Below are 22152 nucleotides of genomic sequence, written 5' to 3' on the forward strand. Positions count from 1 at the left end.
ATGAAGATGCATCACAAGGAAATAAGGAAGATTCTTCAAAAGATGCTGAAGTTGAATCTGAACAGTTCAATCAAGAAAATAAAATAGTTTCTCCTCGAAGAGGATCAAGAATAAGAAGGATCCCTGAACGTTTCAATGACTACCTCCTAAATTCAGTGGGGGAGAATGTTATATAATTTACTCCATGACATAGACATAGACATAGACATACTTTATTTGCACAAGACGTTTACAATATGTACATACATATAGAAAACAGGTGCATCGTCAAACCTTATGAAAATTTAATAAGGTCAATTAGTATTAATTTACAATTACAGAGAAAATAAAATACTTATCCTAAAAACCAAGATACAAATCACTTTCAAAATATTCTTGTAATGAATAAAATGCTGTGTTCAATAGTTCATTTTTCAATTTTTCTTTGAACTCTTTTTGGTTCATTTCCTTATATGCCGCAGGTAAACCATTGTACAGCTTCAACCCCGCATATATAGGACTTTTTTGAAAAAGAGCTAAGCGATGGGATGGATATCTTAAAACGAGGCCATTTCTTGTATTATAATTATGCTGAAACCTGAGATGGTCTGGCAAAGCATTTTTTTCAAAGTGAATATAAGTTAAAATTTCATGGATGTACAATCCTATTACTGTTAAAATTTTTAAATTTACAAAATGAGTTCTACATGAACTACGTGGGTTGGAGTTTGTAACTATGCGAATTATTCTTTTTTGGATATTTAAAACATACTTGATATTTGAGGATTGGCCCCACAGAACTATACCGTATCTCAGGATTGACTCTACGTATGCATGATAAATAATTTTTATGGTATCAAGGGAGACACAGTCTCTCATATGCAAAAATACAAAAGATATTGACCTAATCTTTTTTACATTTTCTAAATGTACTTTCCAACTAAGGTTTTCGTCAAAAAATACTCCCAGAAATTTATGAGAAGGTACTAAATTTGGAACATTTAAAGTTTCAGCGGTTTTCCTTAATGAGAATTTTATAATTTGGGTTTTATCAATGTTTAGTTTTAAACCATTAGCACTAAACCAAGAATCCATAGCATTAGATACATCTGAAATTGAATCAGGGAGCTCAGTATTTAATCTGTTTTTTATTAATGCTGTTGTATCGTCGGCAAACAAGATTAAGTCTCTATCTATGGCTCTTGGTAGGTCATTAACATAAATTAAAAATAAAAGGGGACCCAAAATAGAACCTTGAGGAACACCTGTAGATATATCCTTCCAATTAGAAAAAAATTTTGAATTGTTATCCAATATAACAGTTCTTTGTTTTCGATTTGTGAGATAAGATTTCAACAGACTAAAGCAGTTTTCTTTTATACCGTAATCGTTTAATTTGAGTAACAATACTTCATGGTCCACGCAGTCAAAGGCCTTAGACAGGTCACAGAAAACACCCGCTGTAGCCTGCGACCTGTCAAGTGCCACCATCACCTCATTTGTAAATTCTGTGAGAGCTGACCTTGTCCCAACAATTTTGCGAAAACCAAACTGTTTACTGTAAAGTAAGTGATTATTTTCAAAATAATTTACAAGTCTTAAGTTAATTACTTTTTCAAATATTTTTGACAGATTACTTAAAACTGATATGGGGCGATAGTTGCTTAAATCCTTTTTTGAGCCTTTCTTAAAAACTGGTGATATTTGTGAATATTTCAATTTTTCTGGGAAAACTCCTTCTCTCAGACATTGGTTGATAATTAATGTGAGGGGCCTTGATATTATATGAACAGTGGCTTTTATCAACTTGATAGGTATTTCATCCCATCCTAATGAGGTTTTATTTTTCATTGATAACATTATTTTAGTAATTTCACTAATATTGCAAGGGTTGAAGCTAGACAATGAAACCCCAGCCTCACAACAAGTGAGCTTCATTGACATATGAACTCCATTAACGGTGGCTCTCTTTACATTGGTATTTAAAACTATATTTGAAAAATAATCATTAAAACTCTCAGCTACAACTTGAGGACTAGAAATGTCTTCTCCATCCTTGGACCCATTCAATACAATACCAGTTTTAGTTTTAATACTATTGTGGCCAAGTTCTGTATTTACAATTTGCCAGGCAGCTTTAGATTTATTTTCAGATTGAACTATGTAGGCGCTATTTGCCATTATTTTTGCTGCCTTTACTACTTTTTTGAATGTTTTTTTGTAAGACTTGACATAATTTAAAAACTCTGGATTTCTGTATATTTTTGCTTCCCAATGAAGTTCCCTTTTCTTCTTACTAGATATTTCAATACCCAGAGTAACCCAATTCAAGACTACCGGTTTAGTCTTGGTGGTCCTCTTAAAAGTTTTATGAGGGAAGATATTATTCAATGTCATTATGAAGTTACTTAAAAAATTGTTGTAATTTTTATTAACATCAAGAGCTGGGTCAAAATTTGAGATACCACTTCTTTCCAAGCAGTGAACAAAACTATTAACATTAATATCTGAATATATTCTCTTTTTGATCACAACATCATTTTTGTTCGGATTTTGGATTTTTTTTTTTTGACCAGGTATATTTAAAAAGATAGCATTATGGTCAGACAACCCTAAATCCATATTGATTTTAATCTTAGCATTGTATTTTTTATTTGTTATAATGTTGTCCAAACAGGATGATGAAGACTGGGTTATTCTAGTTGGTTCCTCAAATTGTAGAGAAAACCCGTAACACTCTATTAATTCTTTAAACTTGCTTGAAAATATACTATTTTCTAAAATATTTACATTAAAATCGCCTGTGACAAAAATTGATTTATTACTCATTCGCTGTTGCAAAAAGAAGAGAAGCTTTTCAAACTTTGCAAAAAATAATTTCTTTACCTCATAATTAGGAATTGTATATACAGATATAACAATAGAGTTTAAATCAATGAGTTCCACAGCGGAACACTCAAATATTAAATCCTGATTCAAACCTAAGGAGATATTATTCAAAACTTTATATTTACAACTAGCTTCTACCAATAAACATGAACCTCCTCTCAATGAATTTTTTCTAACATAAAAATCAGCTATTCTAAAATTATTTATGTTTTCTAATAACACAATGGAATAATTGTTAAGCCAGTGCTCGTTTATAGATATTATTTTAATTTTTGAATTTAGCTGAGATAAAAATAAACATAATTCAGAAATCTTATGGGGGTTAAAACCTTGAATGTTATAGTGCATTATCAAACTGGAGTGAATATTGAAAGAAGCTAGTTTTGGGTTATTTAAAGAATTACAGTTTGCAGATACATTATCTTTGTCACCTAAAGTCAGTTTAAATTAACATTTTCCACTAATCCTGTACTATCAGTTATACTACTATTTATATTACTCTTGTTTATGGTACATTTTTGTGAAACTTGGTCAGACTTAACACTAGACACATTACTCTGCTTCTGCACATCACTCACTAGCGTAGACCTCACTACTTGGCTGTACTCTTGAGAGCCTGGCACCACCCTCGGGCTCACTGGACTCTGTGTGGTGTCTGCGTTGTCTCCAAGTTGAGTGGGTCTAAGTCTGATTGGGCTGACAGAGGGCGAGTTCACTGTAGTAGTTGTTTGGGCTGCTGCTTTACTTCTCGAGTCATTCATTACTTGTCGCAGTTTCTCCATAAACTCGGTATGAGTGAGACCATGCCACAGCTTCCTTCTCGCAGATGGTTGGTCATAGGATGTTACACAGACTGTAGCACCTGTGGTTTGCTGAAGGCGGGTTATGTTTTCACATAAATTTTCCAGTCTTATCAGGTCACGCACACATCCCATAGGCGAACATTAGAGGGTTTTTAGCTGCTTATTCTTGAAGTCCTTGATCAATTGTTCAAAAGCCTCATTATAACTTTGTTGGGTCGGTTTACCATTGTAATTTTCTTTAGTGACCAAACTGTAAACTGTTGCTCCGCTCTTAAGTGTCTGACATGTTAATTTTGTATCCACAAAGTCAGAGGTTTGAGGTCTTCCGAAACTTTCTCTAAAAACTACAGCAACCCCAGCACTCATGTTTCTTTCATGGTCTAAATCGTTAGAGATAGCGTGCGCAAAGGCTACTGTAGGATCGTTTTGGTGTTGTCTTATTATTTTTTTCATGTCTGCCTCAATTATGTTGATAGAGTAGGGTTTTATGGTTGAAGATTGAGATGGAAGTTCTATTTCAATGTTTAGGTGTTTTTTTCCTTTGTGATATTTGAAGGTTTTTTCCAGGGAATCAATTATCATATAAGATAGTTTCTTTTTTCCTCGATAATTTAGGTGTAGGCCATGTCGAGTGAAATGATCTCTTCCAAGTTCGTCCAAGTCAATGATGTGCACATTGTCCATTCTTACAGCAATTTCCTTGATATAATTATTTGCTATGTTTATATCGTGATGTGTTGGATCAATCGGGTTTGTATCATAGCGGTTAGGAATTGTTGTTACATGTACAGTTCTTTCTTTGGTTAAGCTCTGCAAATTCCTCTCTAAGTTAGAGTAGATTTCTTCAGTTGATTTTTTAAGAATGTTATTCGTCCCTGCAATAATGACCATGGGTCGATGAAGAGCTCCTTCAGCTTGTCTGTACACTTGGCAGACTGTAGCCCCGGGCATAACCAGACCACTCCCTCTAATCCTACCCCCACTACAGGCACCGATTGTTTCAGGAAGACCCCTTCCATGGCTGTCTGCATAAAATTCAACATCCATTGTTTTTCGACCATCTTTACTCTTCTTGCCTGTTGATATTGGTTTATTGATTGATGTTTTTTTTTCTTTTTCCTGCTTTAAATAGATTTTTTCATTACCAAATTGTGCTACATTTCTTTCTTTTGAGTCGCATTCTGTGATGTTTAAAGTTTCAAACCTGCCACTTAAAGGAATAACAGTGAGACCTTGAGCCTTGTTGTTTAGTTTTTTTTTTTTTTTTATTTCCTTTCCTCTTTTTCACCTCGTTCCATTTTCTTAGGTTGGTAGCATTTTTATCCATGTTATATCTACAATTTTTATTTATGTTTATGTTGGAATCAGCCGTACAGCTTACAGGAGTATGATCAATGGAGCCCTCTAGTGCTGAATATCCCAGAAGATCCTGTGTAGGGGTAGGAGTGGGCATCTGGTACATCATTTCAGCAACTGTGTCGGGTCTGAGTGTGGTAAAGTTATTGTTATGTAACAGTAGAGCTAACTGAGCCCGCTTGGTTAATATATCACTTTCTTTGATGTCTGGCCAGAAATCTCTTCGGTTATTTTTTATTTCATAAATTGTCCCTTTAATGATACATTGGATGAGTATATCGCCAAATATCAGCATATAGATACCGCAGTCCACTCCATTGCTTTGTTGTGGTACTGCTACTTTGTTTATAGGTGTAAGTTCCCCCAAGCCCAGGTGTTTAGATATCTTTTTTACCACCTGTTTAGCATGTGATAAGTTATAGTCACCAATTGAGTCAAAGTATAAGAATTCATCATGTCCCTTTACATACAGCAAAAGACTCCAGTGAGATCCCCCTACTTGGTCAATGGCAGGCGAGTCACTAATAGGAAAGAAGATGAATGACTTGTTTTGAATTTGAAGAGGCTCCACAATAGTGTTAGTGTCTTCTAAACATTTGATAGCTTGTGTTACCACGGGATTCATCAACAATATTTCCTGTTTAACTATTTTTGACGTAAGCATGTTATAGTATAACTCAATAGAGTCATCTGTAATATACTTTGATTCCATTATTGACATGCAGATTGAGAACCTATTACAAGTATTTGTTTCCATGTTATGAACAGAATGTGAAAGCTGGGTTTGGATTTTGACATTCTGATGTTTAGTCGCTTTGTTTTTAGGTGTAAGTAAATTATTTGTAGGAGTTTCACCGGCTTTCGGTTGTGGAGATGGAAAGTCTGTAGTTTTATTCAGCGCAGGAGAGATAACATGATTTTTTAGAGAACCCCTATTACAGTGTTTTCTTTGCTTACTTCTCAAATCGTCTTCAATTTCTTTAAATGCTAAGGCGTAGACTTCATTTTTTTGCTTTTTATCCTGAGGGATTTTATGTTTTTGTTCTGTATAACTTGATAGTTCACTTAGTCTACATGTTCCTTTTTCTTTGGAACCATAAAAAATTACATTGAAAATAAATGTGTTTCCTTTTTTTTCCACATTTTCAATCATTGCAGGCCACGGAGCATGTCCCTTTAACTTTGCTATTACCAGATCACCTGGCTGATGTTTTAAGTTTTCCATTTTTAAATTTTTAAATCAGGGAAATAACATCCAATATTATATTTGCCAATATAGAAACATTTATATTTTAATGTTAAATAGTATGGTAAACACTGTAAACATAACTAGATCATCTGTTATTTTTAAAGAAGATATTAGGTAATTGTTTATAAATTCTGATTGAATATCTAAGGTTATCTAGTTGAATTTTGTTGATTAAAGCCTTAGTTTGTAAAAAGGTTTTCTTAGTTTCATTACAGAAGCTACATAGAATCTTTCTATAAAATTTTGTAGTAATTGCAGTAATGTTTGATCTACAAACTTGAGAACAATTGTATGAATATTGGGAACATTATTATTGTTAAATTGTATATTTTATAAATATTCAACCTACATTTTCATGGATATTTGGTTTGTGTTGTATTAGAATTGGCATGCAATGGGGTAGAAAATAATTATATTTAATTAAAATAGGTAAAAAGATTTGTGAAAATGTAGCATGTTTTGTAAATACAAGTTTGTATTTTGTTTGATATTTTTAATACAAAATTATATGTAGACATTTCATAAATGTTATAGTAAAAACAACAGGTTTTGAAAATAACTTTGCAAGTTACAAAGGCAGATATTCACAAAATACGATTGTGTGTAAAATTTAATCAAAACTGGACCATCGCTAATTAATCGACAGTTCCTTCCATTTTTATATTTCCAAATTTAATACATGTAAAGAAAAAACAAAATGAATTTGTTTGTTTTAATGAGGTCCATGACTATTATACTCGAAGGGCACAGGATATTATTATACCTTCCTCCAGGCTACAGAAGACTATAGCTAGTCATAGACATTTGCAAATTAAGTGTTTTAACAAACTGCCACTAGAGTTCAGAAGTTTAGAACTTCAACCATATTCATGTAAATTGTCATGTTGGCTTATAAGTAAGGCCTTTTATTCACTTGAGCAATTTTTTACAACAAATATTAATCTACCTTAGAATAGGTGGATGTGTGGCAGTTTGTCTCTGAAGATGGCTTTTTCTGTTTGGTCTGACCTGAATCTATTGTAGTATTCTTTCCATGTTTTGTATAAGCACTTAAATGTGTCTGGATGGTACAGCCCTTTGGGCAGTTTGGACTTTACCTTAGTCTCATGATCATGTTTAGACTAATTACAGTATATTATTATGTATTTTAAATTAACATAATGTGTAGTACAGTATGTATGTTTTGTATAGTGTAATGTACTATACATTTTATTTTTTTGACGTTGTCTATAGCAATGTAAAATTGAGAAATGACAATAAATAAAATTGAAAATGAAAATTTTTTATGAAAAAATAATTCACCACGATAAGAAAAATCTTTAGTGCAGCCATTTTTATAACTCGAGGTATCCATAAATGGATACATCCACTAGAGATCATTCCTACAGGTACTTTGTACTTTGGAGAGATTGATGTTACAACTTACAACATAAGATTAATGTACATATACAATGTTACTAACAATGGCAATGGTAAGGGACAAACTTTGCAATCGATTTGAAATTTTGGATGACGCTTCATTTTTATATAGGCAAAATTGAGTTTGATGATTGTGCATGTCACTCCATGGGATTTGACTGATTGTTATTGAACCATATCACTCTGTAGGCTGGCACAATTTTTCTTTTGTCTGCCGGGGCTTGTCTGAAATGAGCTATAGACTTTAAATTTTGCATGCATCTCAGTGAAGCTTATTACACACCATGTGAAACGTACTCCTACTTTGTACATATTACAGTCTGATAATTTTCTTACAATTTAAGCGTACTCAATTTTTGGTTCAAAAACTATATGTTAGGTGATTGATTACCTAACTTGCATCTTTCACTCTTGTTTGTTTTTCACCATAGCTTTTTTTCTCTAGAGGTACCTATTTACCTGCATGATACTCTGTGGTGGGAATCTGAGGTGTCTCTTTTCCCGGTCAGAGCCATCGCAGATTACATTCAGGTAGACCAACAACAGAAGAATGGTAATCCTACAACAGACGCACAGTATTTGATTGTGATAGAACGACCAAAGAATTCATTGCCTTACTTAATTTTGAAAATGGTTTAATTTCTAGTTGTACCTTAAAACATCTTGTAGTAACTGTATGAAACTCTATGCAAACTTCAGAGCTGACTGTTGATTTCAACCTCATAAGAGCCTTCAACCACCTTTGCGCCTTTAGTTTTAATTGTAGAATTATGGGAGGAGTCTCATTTTATAGATATATTAATACACATACAAATGCTTTTAGTCTAAAACAAATATTTGTATTGGCTATTCAGAAAACAACCTTTAAATGATTTTTACTTCATAATTTGAATATTCAAACATTTCAATCTACAAGAAAAACGAAAAAGCATTTTGATGTGTATTAATAATGTCTTTAAAATGAGACATCCTCTATGTCCAAAAATAAAAGTGTTAGAGACTGGGGTGAAATTCAAGGTTGTTTTACTGTAGCTCTCTTAAAGTCATTAAAAATAGACCCACAGAAATCATGATTTTATCTTGATATTATATTGCTTGAAAGTTTAATGTTGAAACTAAGGTTTAAAGTATTGTAATCAGACTATTTCTTCAACTATATTAGAGAAATAATAACATTCTGTTCTTTGAGAAAATAAAAGTATACTTTTACCAATAACTTAAGTATCGTATCAAATCGTGAACTTCATCCATTCTGTTTTTAAAACTTTGAATAGTTACAAAACTATTTATTTATGAGTGATAGATTATATCAATTACTTTTACAAAAATTTAAGACCAAGATGAAAACCTATGATATAGTAGTTATGATCAGTTCAGTGGCAAACTGGCCAGGGCGTTGAATTGTGACATAGGCGTTCTCAGAATCAAAACTAAGAGGGAAAAATGCATGGTCGTTTAAGTCTTAACAGATCCTCTACAGAATCCACTTCGGAGATACTCTCAGAGAGAACCTAGGCTCAAAATATTAACTAATACAAATTTTTCTGTTAGTTCAAGGTATGTAATCACAACTTTCTAAATCATTTGCATTACTAAATGACAATGAGAATATATTGTAAAAAGAAATCATATAAACCTTAGTTAGACTTATGTAGCTAGTGAGTTTTTCTGTTATCACCACATCAAAACAATGGAGTCATATTCAGTCAACTTAAACTTCAAATATTAAACTAAAATTGCCTGACAAACTAAGACTTCTTTGATTGTCATTGGTCATTGAACGACTAATTAGTAATGACGCTTACTAGTAAACAATCAGACTTGGCAAGTAAAAAGGTCCATACATCCATTACACTTATTGCTGTAAATCTTAAAATATTTGTATGGATAAGTCATCATCCCAAGTTCATAACATTCATCAGCAACAACAATTTATTGATAAGCACCACGATTGTTAAAATCCATTTGTTAACAATATAAATAAGATTTATGAGAGTTTCACACTTTTATCAAAATTAACCATTAATTAAATTATTTATTTACATTTCAACATCAACATTATCTAACAGAATACTGGAAATTAAACGATTTTTATGCAGTTTTTTTGGAGGGTTTAAGTAAAACGGTTAATTTTTCTTTTAAGTAAAACACCACATTGGTTCCTCGTTTCTAAAAACTAAATACTACAGTTTGTTAAACAAGTACTGATTTCTGATAGGTTACTTTCTTTCAATATAACAACGTACAATACTTTTAATGTTATAAAGAGAGCTACAGTACCTTTTCATGATGACAGAAGGCTCTCCAGACCACTAAAGTGGGCAGTCAATAAATTAACACCTCTGTCACTAGTACCGTAACATGTTAGCATGTGTCGTACATTGAACTTTGCCATGTCAACCATAATCTAAGGCACAGTGTGTGTGATGATTTTTCTCTGGATTTTTTATATTCTCTAAGTCAGATACATTGTTTCTCAAAGGGAATGTTTAACCATTCATTTACTTTGAATTGCAAAACTTTAGTTATGGTCAGGTCTCTAAAAATGCTTGGAGTCACTTTGAATTCCCATCTTGATTTTACGAGTCACATAAAATCTATATGTAAAAGCGTCATGATCAAACTGAAGACTTTATATAGACGTGTAAAAATACTGCCAGTGTCTAGTAGGTTGGAATATTTCCGCTCAACAATTTTTTCCTACTGTGTACTATGTATGCTTTTCCATCTTTCACTCGCTATCTTACTTGGGAAAAAGTAATGGTTCTCACTAGATTGCAAAACAAAGCTCTGAGATTTGTCTACAATCTAAAAAATTTTATTATATAGTGAATTTAGGTTAAGTTCTAAGGTGTTATCGATTAAAGATTTCTGTGACTTGCAAATTTTTTCAACTTATCTACAAAGTTCTTCAGACTTCAAGCCTGAATATCTTAGGCAAAAGCTTGTTTTTAGGCATGAAATAAACACTCGCAGTACTCGACAGCATGGTCTACTTCATTTGCCAAGGGTCCATCTAGAAATTGGCAAGAAAGCTTTTAGGTACTTTGGATCAGAAATATACAATGCTCTGCCCCCTTAGTTACTGTTCGTTTAAAAATAATGTCAAAAAGATTTATATATAATTTTATTTAGTTTTAATTTTTCAATGATGATTATTTATCTGTATGCTGTGACAAGAGTTGCCTTGTAAATCAGAGTTTGTAACTTTGAAGAACATTTGCTGAATAAAGAAGTTAATTATTTATTTATTTAAATGTAGACTGAGAATGTATTACCACATTTCTAAGGGAACATAGGATCAACTTGGTTCATTGTATCAGCTGATTGGGATATTCAATCCTTAATGGTGTGCTAATTGAAGTAACAGTGATTATTAAAGAATGTCAACCAAAATACAACCAAACTTTCGGGAAATATCCACAAATTCATGTAATATCTTTCAATTATCTTATGAATATTAGAACAACTGAGCATTAGATATTGTAACCTTGAATGTCCAAATACAGAAATTTGTCAAGTAGTATAGGTTAATGTTTCAAACTATTGCAACCTTTCAAAATTCCAAACTAAAATAGTTTTAAACTCAAACAATTCCGAAATAAAAAACAATCCCAGCTCAAACAATTCCAAATTCAAAAACCTCTGAACTCAACAAATCCAAAAACAAAAAATTACATATGTACTATTTAAAATTCATTCAACTTCTCCCACTAACAAAGATCAAGTAGCACATAGATTCTAATAGAAGGTGACAAAGTGTAAATTGTTCTATTTACATAACAGTTACAGTAATCTCAAAGCACAATGTGGGTTAGTTTCTTCCTGCTTCTGTGAGTGAAATTGTTCTTCCTACATTATTATTAATAAAATTTGGTTATGGTATAGTAATAGTAGAAAACAATTAATTTAATCTATTAGGGATTGCTTTAATGGGTAGTGTCTAAATAAAATAGTTGCTGTAAAGAAATGTTTCTCTTTCATTAGCCTCTCTCTGTTGGATTATTAATTTGTGCCTAAGAACTGACAAGAGATCTACAACATGATTTAAGTTTAGGTTAAGTTCAACAAGTCCATTCATAATTAGGTTCCAGCAGGAGGTATGTATGCAATAAGCCACTATGTTATAATTTCAACCTTTAGTTTCAATATCTATTTCCAACCTATGTATATTGGATCATGAAAATATTTATTTTGTGCTCAGAATAAATATTTCTCTTGCACCTTATTTCAGATTTGTTGGAATTAACTGAGTGAATAAACCAATCAAATGCTGTGCTAATACATGCAGAATTCTCTTTAATTTACTTCTTACAATTTCTTAACTTTAATGGTATTTTTGAGTTTAAAATTAATTTTTCAATAAAGACAAGTTGCTGTTATAGCTACATAATATATTGTCAACAGCATTTGTTAATATTTTACCCAAACATATTTAGAAAATAAAATCAAAGCCTCTATATATCTAAGAACGTTACGTTTTTAAATTATAATTTCTTTGTTCCTCCGATTATAATGGTTTTCAAATTCTGTGTTTATTAAAACAATTGTTAACTGCAGGAGCTGTTGTTTAGCTCTTGCCCTAGGAGTGTCTCTCGAAGACCAGTTTGTGAAGCTTTCTCGTCAGAAGAGATACTTAACCATCCCCTATGGAAGTGCTATTGGCGTAAGTATGGTGATTGTTTTTAAAATCTCTACTAACTAAAATGTTTTAATTAATTAGTGCATTATTCATTTAACAGCATTACATGGGGGGCTCAGGCCCCCCTGAAATGTTCAAAAACGAACATTAAAAACGCACTCACTAGTTTGTTTTAAGCTAGAACACTTTCAAGATGTCTTAAAGATTAACAATTTCCCAGAGGAAGTTTCCCAACTCCCGGTTTCTGGAGGATACTAAACCTCCTAAACCACCCAATGGGTCAGCCCCCTCCAAAATAATTTTATATATACGCCACTGCAAGTTATTGACAAAAGTTAAAAAAAAGGATTTTTGTGCACTTTGGCTACTTAAAAGTTACATATTTGAAATTCAGTTTTTACTCCAGGAAGATATCTTATATTGTACTCAAGCAGCATATACACCTAAAAAATTGAAGTAATTTTTGTAAAGCAAGGATTTGCACAATAGAATAGAGTGAAAAAAAATCAAATTTTGAATCTCTGAACTGGTCATGTGTCAATGATGAAGTAGTGTGTAATGTTTCATGACACAGCTATTGATACATACCCTTTCCAGATATTTCTATTTCGAGGTTTTTACTCCATCCATAGCATAATTTGTTGGTACTTTGTCTGAGTTCAAAAGTCCTCATCAATAAAAGTTTCAGTCTCCCACGATCCCTTTATATTCTGGATAAATTGTGGTAAATTATCACCATCTTGTCATTATGGTAGTTATTGTTCCAGTACTGTTCTGAAAAATATAGCATTAAATTATATTCTGAACTTTCTGGTTCACAGCACATTAAAATGTCGAATGTGGTATTGCCCTCAAATAAACACAGTTATTATCTTGAGGTATTTTTACCTCTCTAATGGGAGCCATCTTTAGTAAAAAAAGGAAAACCAAAACGGAATCATATTTTAAAATATTAAAAGTTAATAAAATTGTTTCACTGCTCTAACTTAATAAAAAAAATTGCTCTCAAATTGTTCCCGGTCTGAGCTACTTCAGTTTGATCAATACTTGCCCTTGATAACACTTCACTACAACGATGAAAAACTATAATAATTAATTACTGATACAACAGTATAAAGTTGTAATAAATATTATTTTTATTACGAAACACTCATTTCTTCCCAAACATTCAACAATTTAGAATGACTTTACTCAATTAATTTTGTTTAAAAATTAATGAGCAATGTATTTAGAAATGTGTGAAAAGTGATTGACAGGGAGCCCTGACAGGCAGAGAGTGCATTCCTCCTGCTACTCTACTAGTGAGCTCCATATAGTAGACTGAACTCTGACAGTCGGAGGGTGCATTCCTCCTGCTACTCTACTAGTGAGCTCCATATAGTAGACTGAGCTCTGTCAGGTGGAGGGTGCATTCCTCCTGCTTCTTTACTAGTGAGCTCCATATAGTAGACTGGGCTCTGACAGGCGGAGGGTGCATCCTCCTGCTTCTCCACTAGTGAGCTCCATATAGTAGATTGAGCTCTGACAGGTGGAGGGTGCATTCCTCCTGCTTCTCCACTAGTGAGCTCCATATAGTATGTGATGGTAATTGATAAACCCCTACCTACAAATCTCATCCTATTTCACTGCACCAGAGCCACAGGTTATCCAGTAGGTCCACATAAGTACAATTACTTTGATGATCAAATGCCTTCAAGTACCCTACAACCTGGAAAGATCTGGTAGTAAATATACTCTACAAACCAATTCTGTTTCAAAGTAACATATCTGAAAATTATGAAGCATTTGAATTCTGTTTAGATTTTATCATGTATGCTTACCATGTTAATTACCAAGGAATCCTGATGTTGGTGATTGTCATATTTATAAATTCCTAGTTCCACACCAATCCTAACCTACACCACAAGGCCTGAGAAGCTCTTTACTTCTAGCACAGAACAACTCATCCCTGAATATAAATCACCAGTGATTATATTCCATTTTAATTTGTTCAAGTCCAGAATATTGTCATCCCAACAGACCAATGCAAACATTTTTTGAAGTCTTTTTATAAGTCCTCAAGATATTTTTATAGACATTTTAAACATTAAAATGGGTTTAATGAAACATTTGCAGAATTACAGCAAGAATGAGCTTTATCTTATTTGTTCCAAAGTAAATTAGTAGCCTTTGACTACTAGTCTAAAATTGCTATCCCTAAACAAACAGCCTTGATCTGAGCATCAAAGTTACTCCAGCAATCTGACCTGCTTGGATTATGATTTACAGATCCTTCTTGCCTTTGCCATCCCTGTTGATCTTCCCAACCAAGATGTGCTCCTGTCATGGAACTTCGAAGGCAATTACAACTTGCCAGACCAGCTGTACTACTTTGGAACCGCACCAACCGTGCCGGATTTGAACCAGGATCCAGACCTGGGTGACCCAGCACGGCGCAGTCTTCGTTCCCTCACAAGGCGACATACATATCAGCTGTTCCAGCAACGGCTAAACATGTGAGAGCTGATAAAATCTAAAAATTGGCAAAAAGCGAACAAAACATTTACCAACTCTAAAAAACCCATTGTTCTATTCTAGATATATTTGAACATCCATAGATTTTATTGACAACATGGTGAGCATACAGATATGAGCATTTTTGTACTAAACTGAAATCTGGAAATCAATTAATGAAGAACCTTAAACTACCAATGAGATTTATTGTAATTAAAATACTATAAAAATATTATAACTAAAATTTAAAACTCAAACTTAAAACTCAATATTTTAAAGATTTATTTAAATTTTAGGAATTTAAATTCTTTTATAGAAAGTTTTAAGGTCTTAGTAAAAATTAATAAAAAGTAGAGAATGGCAAATCTTCCATTTGATAAATAACTAAACAAATGAAAGTTTTTAAATCTGCAAACTACTGGTTACTGAAATTTGGAGTAGTAGCAACAACCAAAGATAGGTACTGTTTATATCTATGAAGTTTAAATACCACATGCTTATTATTAAAGTCAAATTTAAATACTGATTGTATTTCGATTATATGCAAAATATATTAATTAGTTCTGTACACATAATACAATTAATAGTGTATTGTGCTAGTGCTTATAAATTAAATTATACATGTGCATTTGTGTTCTTTTCTTCCTTGCTAATGAGTTTCAGGTATCTATCAACGTACAAATTTTCTTCTGTTAAGTTTTTATTTTAAACTTTTGTAAGATCAACCGAACAATCAGTTTCAATAGTGTTGTTTGCCCTTTTGCTGTAAACATGATGACATTTCCTTTACACTATGCTCGAACATGGACATCCTTTTTGAATATCTAGTATTTTGTGAAAATTGCCCATAAAGATGAAATATAAAATAAATTGATAATTATTATAGGTGACAAATTACTTAGTTCAGGAAACTGTGTACTTAACTGAAAGACAAACATAATTTTGTGTGTGAAGGAAGTTACATAGAACTAGCAAGTATATATTAGTTTGTGTCTAATGAAATATTTTATGGAATAAATTACTTTTATTTCAGCTTATGATTATTTCAGTTGATTCTTAGAATTAGATGTTTGCCATTAGGTTCGGTTTTGATGGACAAGCCTGTATGCTAAGAATGATCTGTGAGATAAGTCAAACAACGTTAGAGCACAACGGACTCATGGGACAGCTTCTTCATGTGTTATTTACGTGAGTAAAATTTATACAATTACTGTTAACTTGAATGTAATTGATTTCATATTAAAGGATAATACTTCAATTTTCAAACCTAATATGGAAGCAACCAATTACAATAATATAATAACAGCACTCAGAGCTGCAGCTAGAGAGGTTTAGGGGGATTATTTGCCCTGGGTGTCAAAATTGTAGGGGTGGTAAAATTATACAAAGTCGAGTCATTGCATTATAACTAATGTTTACACATAGTTTAGTCAGTCTCCGCGAATCGCTTTACTGCCGGATCAAAAAGTACAGATAAGTGTGTTTGGTTGGACATTAATCACAAAATAATTAATAGAAGTACAAATTACAGGAATTAATTAAAATTAGCTTGTTATTCTTGCATTAGGCATATAAAACAAATTGTTCACACATAATAACTTCCAGTTACATCAGTAAGAATGAAAAAAGGTAATGTCTTTTGGTGATTTCCAACGAAACTGCAACTTGGAAAATTCAAATGTTTGTTATTGAATTGCCATCTTAACTTATACTCTTGACCAGAGGGTTCAAAAATTCAACATTGATCACGTTAAATGGAGCTAGCTCTTAAATTCATTATCTTGGACTTTTAATTCTGTAAACCACTACTTTAAATATTCAATTTTTACTCAGATTTCATTGAACAAGGTTTTGTTAATAATTTACAATTGCAGGCATCTACTCATTTTGAAAGCACAAACGGCAAGACTACTGAGGCAATACCACCCTGGGCAGTAAACATAAGGCAATCAATATACCTTTTAAAGTTCAACTGATGCTTTATCCTACAAAAAGACGTGTTTTAAAGTTATGCTCCTGTTTTATAATCCATACAAATTATTGCCAGAGAAATTGTAATTGTATAATGTCTACATGTTGATGTTTTGACAAATTTAAATATTTTGTACGAATTTATATTTAAATAATCAAATTTAAAATTACTTCGGATTTTATTCTTTATGTCACTTGAAATATTTAACCTTGATACACTAAGCTTTAGTAAAGCCTCCCAGTCGCGGGGCTGGAAAAATGTAATTTCTGCCTGTCTATCTGTCCGGACGATATCTCGAAAAAGAAATGACCAATAATATTATGAACAAAGAGTTTGATGATTGTGTCTATCACCCTCTGTGATTTGGTTGAGAATTAACGAATATTTTTACATTGATCTTATAGGTACCATAATAGCAACAAGAAAATAGTAGAATAAATAAATTTGTGAACAAACTGTGTATATTCATATGAGATTTTAACAAGTAACATGTTTATTCATAGAGTAAAAACAAAATATAACAGACTGGAATACATTTCAAAAATCGGTGACAATATTTCATTGCATTGCTTTTATGTGTTGTAGTACAAAAATGTGAATGTATAATGTGGTAAGATATCTCGAGAAAGGATTTTTTTTTTATATTTTAAATTTGGCATGATATTTTATTTCTACATAGACCAAATTGTGCATGTCTAACCATAGAATTTTGCTGAGTCATACCAATCACTCAGTAGGCTGACACAATTTTTCTTCTGTCTGCCAGGAATATGAAAACTTTTTTTATGATTGTATGTCTTTCTATCTGTCCATAGGAAAACTAGAGTTATAATGGGCTATATAGATTTGAAATTTTGTATGCAACCCTAGCGAAGCATTTTGTAATTATATTGTTTTACCAATATAAATACCAGATATGATGCATTGAAAGGTGTAAGTTGTAGAAATGAAGAAGATGATAAAAGAAATTTTAAAAGTAAAATTAATTTTTAAAGCAATGAAAATTCAATAGGCCTTTTGGCAAAGCTCACACTAAATATTCCTTTTGCCTGTAGCCGCATCCTGTTCAGTGTATTGTCTGGTTACTCTGCTGCCCTCAAATGAGCAAACTCGATTTAAAGGGCTTAGACATTAGAATAAACACTTTTTAACCAGAAGATTTAAACACTGAGGAATTGGAAAAAGTATAAGGTTTTAAATGAAATGGCCTTGAATTAAGTAACAATGCAAGAAATACTTTCCCTCAATCGCTTTAAAAATTAATTACAAGCAACACTTAGAAGAAGTTTACCCAGATATCACAAAATCTCTTCAAATATTCATCCAAGCTGAAATTGATTATTTTAGAAGCACTATGAATCAGACATTAACAAGTACCATATCAATACAATACCATAAACAATCACAATTCAGGTAAGCAGTATATTTGCATTTTTTTTAATGGAAAAATAAAATTGTATTAAATAATGTTTATTTATTTTCTCAATCACTTGTTAATTTATAACAAAATTGATAATTCTCCCATTGAGAAAAATTTGAAGTAGGTAGTAAATAAAATTAATGTTCAAATATATCATTATGGCAACATTAATATTTTATATTTCTTAAAATTTACATAGAATTACCTAACTATAAATAAAAAGGTTACCAGTTCGTAAATAAAACTATTTTGTTTTGTCCTCATCTTTCTCATACAAATATAATTATAATTATTAAGTACTTCTGGATTACATATAAGCTGATTTAGCATAAAAGTATATTTTTAAATTACCAGAGTTGAGTGGTGGAAAAGGGATACAAATTTAGGGCTAGCCCCCTCCCCCCTGGAACAATATGTAGCTGTGGCTCTGATTATCCTACGTTTATTTGGATTAAGAATTGGCTGCACTGGAGGAAATCTTAGTTTTAGCTCTGTGAGACCTTGATGCCCTGTGAAATCTAAAACAATCTAATGCTCTTATTTATGTTTGAAAATTGTCTGATATAAAAGACAAAACACATCAATTGATATGTGTTAATTATTGTGTACTAGATTAAAAAAAATATTGTTATTTATTATTTAAAAAAACAAACATTTGTGAAGGAAACAGGATTTTTTCGGACATTTGCCATCGTTCAGTGAAACAAGAAATCACTAAAAACTGAACTAAAAAGAAAACCAAAAGTATCAAACGGATCAGATATTTGTAATAAACCAATGCGGAGTCACAATATGGTTTTAAGAAGTTCATCTAGCATGAACCAATAATAACGAAAGGGCCCATTCCTCTCCCCCTTCCTTTTTATTTCCGCCATCTTGTTTTTGTCCGCCGTGACGATTGCCATTGGCTAGTGCCCTCTGGTCAGTCGTAAGTGGTTAGTAGACGAATGCAGACGTTTCGTGACCTGTATTCTGTAGTTCTGTTTTAATGATTATTGTTGTGTATAGTTTTTTATTAAGTGCATGTTTTTAGAGTTAGTGAAGTTGACAAACAACATGGTGGTTGTGATTCCTGACTTAGGCGTGCCACAACGCTTTGGTATGATTTGTTTATTTTAACGTAGTTTGTAATTATGTATTAGGTTAGTTCTTTACCTGAAGAAGGGATCAGATTGCAGATCTCGAAACGTAGTGTTACTGATTTCTTATTTCAATGAACGATGGCAAATGTCCAAAAAAATCCTGTTTCCTTCACAATCCTTCCATTGTAAAAAATAACCTTCAAACAAAGAACAAACATTTGTTTACTTAATTGTTTTAATATTCAAAATGTATATACCTTTTAAGAAAATTTTAACAGAATTTCAGTGTATATTAATTATATTCTTAAAATGAGACACCTTCCACAATTTTACAACCTAAAATAGGCATTAAAAAACTGTTTGAAGTCTAACATTATTCTTATTTTGCTACAACTAGTGTTTTAAACTCTTGCATTAAAAAGATAATCGAACGTAAAATTAAATTTAACCTACAGGACATCCAAGAATGCTACAAAATATAGTATATCTTATTATTCACCTAAAACTTTATATTTTATGGCAATAAATAAATCTTAATTCATTTTCTGTGAAGGACTTTGAAGTTCCTCTATGACAATGTTAAGCTTAGATACAACAGTCTCAATTTTTTACAATAGACTACAATACCCGACAATTAATTGTATGTGTACCAAAAGCATTAACATTGCAAGTACAAAGTACTTTTTTAATTTAAATTTTTAACAGTAAAAAGTTATATTTATAATGACATTATCACATATTTTTTTAATTTTTTAGCTTTCAAAAATTAATGTTTTTTTACATATGATTAGATAGAACAGACTAATTAAAATTTGTTTTTTCCAAATATATAAATCTGTAAATTGTTGACATTAATTTTACAAGTCTTTACTTGTAAGATATTTTACTTTACCAAGGAATTTATGAGGTAAAATAATAAAAAAATGGAATTGTTTTAAGAATTTAAAGGATTCATTATACTAATTCTAATTCTTTCGTTGATTTCTCTTTTAAAATTAGGTTTAATTGTTCTTGTAATATTTTATAGAACTTTCTCAAGAAGTTCTTAATGTGAATTTCTTAAAAGTTTTAATCTGTAAAATTTGTCATTCTAATAGTTTATCAAAATGGTTTATACTATCAATACTGTGAACACATTAAAATTGAACATACAGGGTTAAACGGGGAACAATTTTTCCAATGAATGTTACCGTATCCTTATTTTATTTAATTTCATTTCATTGCAGCTGAGATTATTTTACAGGCCATCCTCGAGTAAAGCAGAAGATATTCCTGCAGAGTTCATTGATGCTGAGACTAGAGGTACAGCAGGTTCCGATTGCTACCAACTTTACCCCAGCTGTCCAGAAAGTCTACTAGACATGTTTACGTCTCACTGAAGGACAGAGAAAAGTTGAATAAAATTGTTTTTTTAACCTTTACTTATAGGTTTACTTTTTATATCTTTACCTTAATAAATGTTGGGCATCCTTGTCATGTTCTGTTGGTTGACAAGATGTAGTTCTAAAAAGAATAGTGAATGATAGATAATAAAGTTGAGAGGGGAGCGATCATACAAAAAGTCGGGGTGAGAGATAAGTCCAATTTTGGTGCGTACAGAGTTTTAAGCAGAGGGACAGAAATATGTACATCAATTATACCTTGATTCTGGAAGAACCCTGATCTTTGAGGGACTATAGACAACATTTAAACTACATAGACACTATAGTAGCTGATTCCTGCAACCCTATTTCCTGTGCGCCCTAATTCATTGTCTGTTATCATGGTATAGAAAAATACTTTTAAAATGCTTTAAAAATTAAAATAATTTATTTTATCCCTACGAAAAACAAAGAAAATTGATCTAAAATACATGTGAAATAAATCGTGAATTATGTTTTAATATGGGTCTATACATTTAAAACAAATTTGTTTCGTAAACCACCATGACTCATTGCGAGTGCGACCCAAGAATGAAACTTATCCTGTGCAAGACAAGACCTTATTTCGGTGCCCCCTTTCAAGTCAGCTACCCCTTCCTTGTTTGAAACTCTCCATAACAGTTTTTTCTACTTTATTTTATAACTTTTGTAATAAAAATATCAAGTCTGTAAAATCATGGCACCAAACATTCTAATAGTTGTAAGTAGTTTTAGTACAAGTATTTGATATGAGTGTATAAAGCGAGGTTGAGTTATAGCGTATGCAACTAAACAGCAGGGTTTGAGTTTTAGAAACAAAACGAATCAACTTTATTTTATATGAAGGAGGTAGATTATTGATAGTTTAAATATTGTGTTAAAGATACAGGATGTTTAGAAAATATGGACCAAACTTTTAGAAATATGTAGATATATTTGATTCTACAGAGAGTGAACAGAAACAACAGTTCCTTCATTCATTACATGTACTTATCGCATACTAAGTAAATGAATGAAACTTTTTTCATTAAACAAATTTTCTTTAGCCCAAAGTTTGGCAGCTTGAACTTTATCCATGAGAATTCGAGGTTCACTTGTTCTGTGGTTGTCCTTTATTTTTGTTCTCAAAACATGAGATTCTGTTAGTATCAGCATTGAGTGTGTATCTGGTGTCTAAAAACAAATTATTAATACAAACTTAGGGTTGTTAGTTATAATCGTCCATGCTTCTATTGCCTTTTTTAGTCTCTAGAATTAGTTAAATAAGAAACATTATAATTATAAAATAGAACATAGGAAATTTTGGAAGGTAAGGTAAATATTGGTACATCTTCTCTGCCAGGGATGACCAAGCAATGTCCTAACCCAAAAAAGGAAAAGGCACAGATGGAAGAACCTAAGACTGGATAAACATTCATGTATTTAATTTAATGTGTAATTTTATGCTG

General features: G+C 31.8%; 2 protein-coding genes across 7 annotated transcripts in view; one reads left to right on the forward strand and one right to left on the reverse strand.

Moving 5' to 3' along the window:
* Window positions 1-22152, reverse strand: part of LOC124366135 — a 45737-nt gene that overhangs the window by 20916 nt on the left and 2669 nt on the right. Inside the window, exons 1-3 of one of the 5 annotated variants that reach the window (XM_046822435.1) lie at window positions 14584-14601; window positions 12926-13111; window positions 8155-8254 (exon numbers count right to left, since the gene is read on the reverse strand). In XM_046822435.1, coding sequence (XP_046678391.1) covers window positions 8155-8160 — 6 coding nt within the window. In that variant the 5' untranslated portion in view covers window positions 8161-8254; window positions 12926-13111; window positions 14584-14601. The other 4 variants (XM_046822436.1, XM_046822431.1, XM_046822432.1 and 1 more) reach the window with 4 other exon arrangements.
* Window positions 10543-20725, forward strand: LOC124366134. 2 transcript variants are annotated; one of them, XM_046822429.1, is made up of 5 exons: window positions 10543-11528; window positions 12256-12361; window positions 14606-14832; window positions 15911-16018; window positions 20548-20725. In XM_046822429.1, exons 1-5 carry the CDS (start codon window positions 11503-11505, stop codon window positions 20681-20683), a joined length of 603 nt encoding a protein of 200 aa, XP_046678385.1. In that variant the 5' UTR covers window positions 10543-11502; the 3' UTR covers window positions 20684-20725. The 2 variants fall into 2 exon arrangements, with proteins under 2 accessions (XP_046678385.1, XP_046678386.1); XM_046822430.1 differs by having other exon boundaries at window positions 10543-11127.

This window comes from Homalodisca vitripennis, chromosome 7 (genome assembly GCF_021130785.1).
Source record: "Homalodisca vitripennis isolate AUS2020 chromosome 7, UT_GWSS_2.1, whole genome shotgun sequence".
Classification (NCBI taxonomy): Eukaryota; Metazoa; Arthropoda; class Insecta; order Hemiptera; family Cicadellidae; genus Homalodisca; species Homalodisca vitripennis.

Bases quoted from the DNA above. Each gene is read 5' to 3' on its own strand.
- LOC124366134 (XM_046822429.1), top strand. From the start codon at position 11,503: ATGTGGGTTAGTTTCTTCCTGCTTCT. The intron at 11,529-12,255 runs GTGAGTGAAATT...TGTTAACTGCAG, and splicing joins GTTAGTTTCTTCCTGCTTCT to GAGCTGTTGTTTAGCTCTTG. The intron at 12,362-14,605 runs GTAAGTATGGTG...TATGATTTACAG, and splicing joins CCTATGGAAGTGCTATTGGC to ATCCTTCTTGCCTTTGCCAT.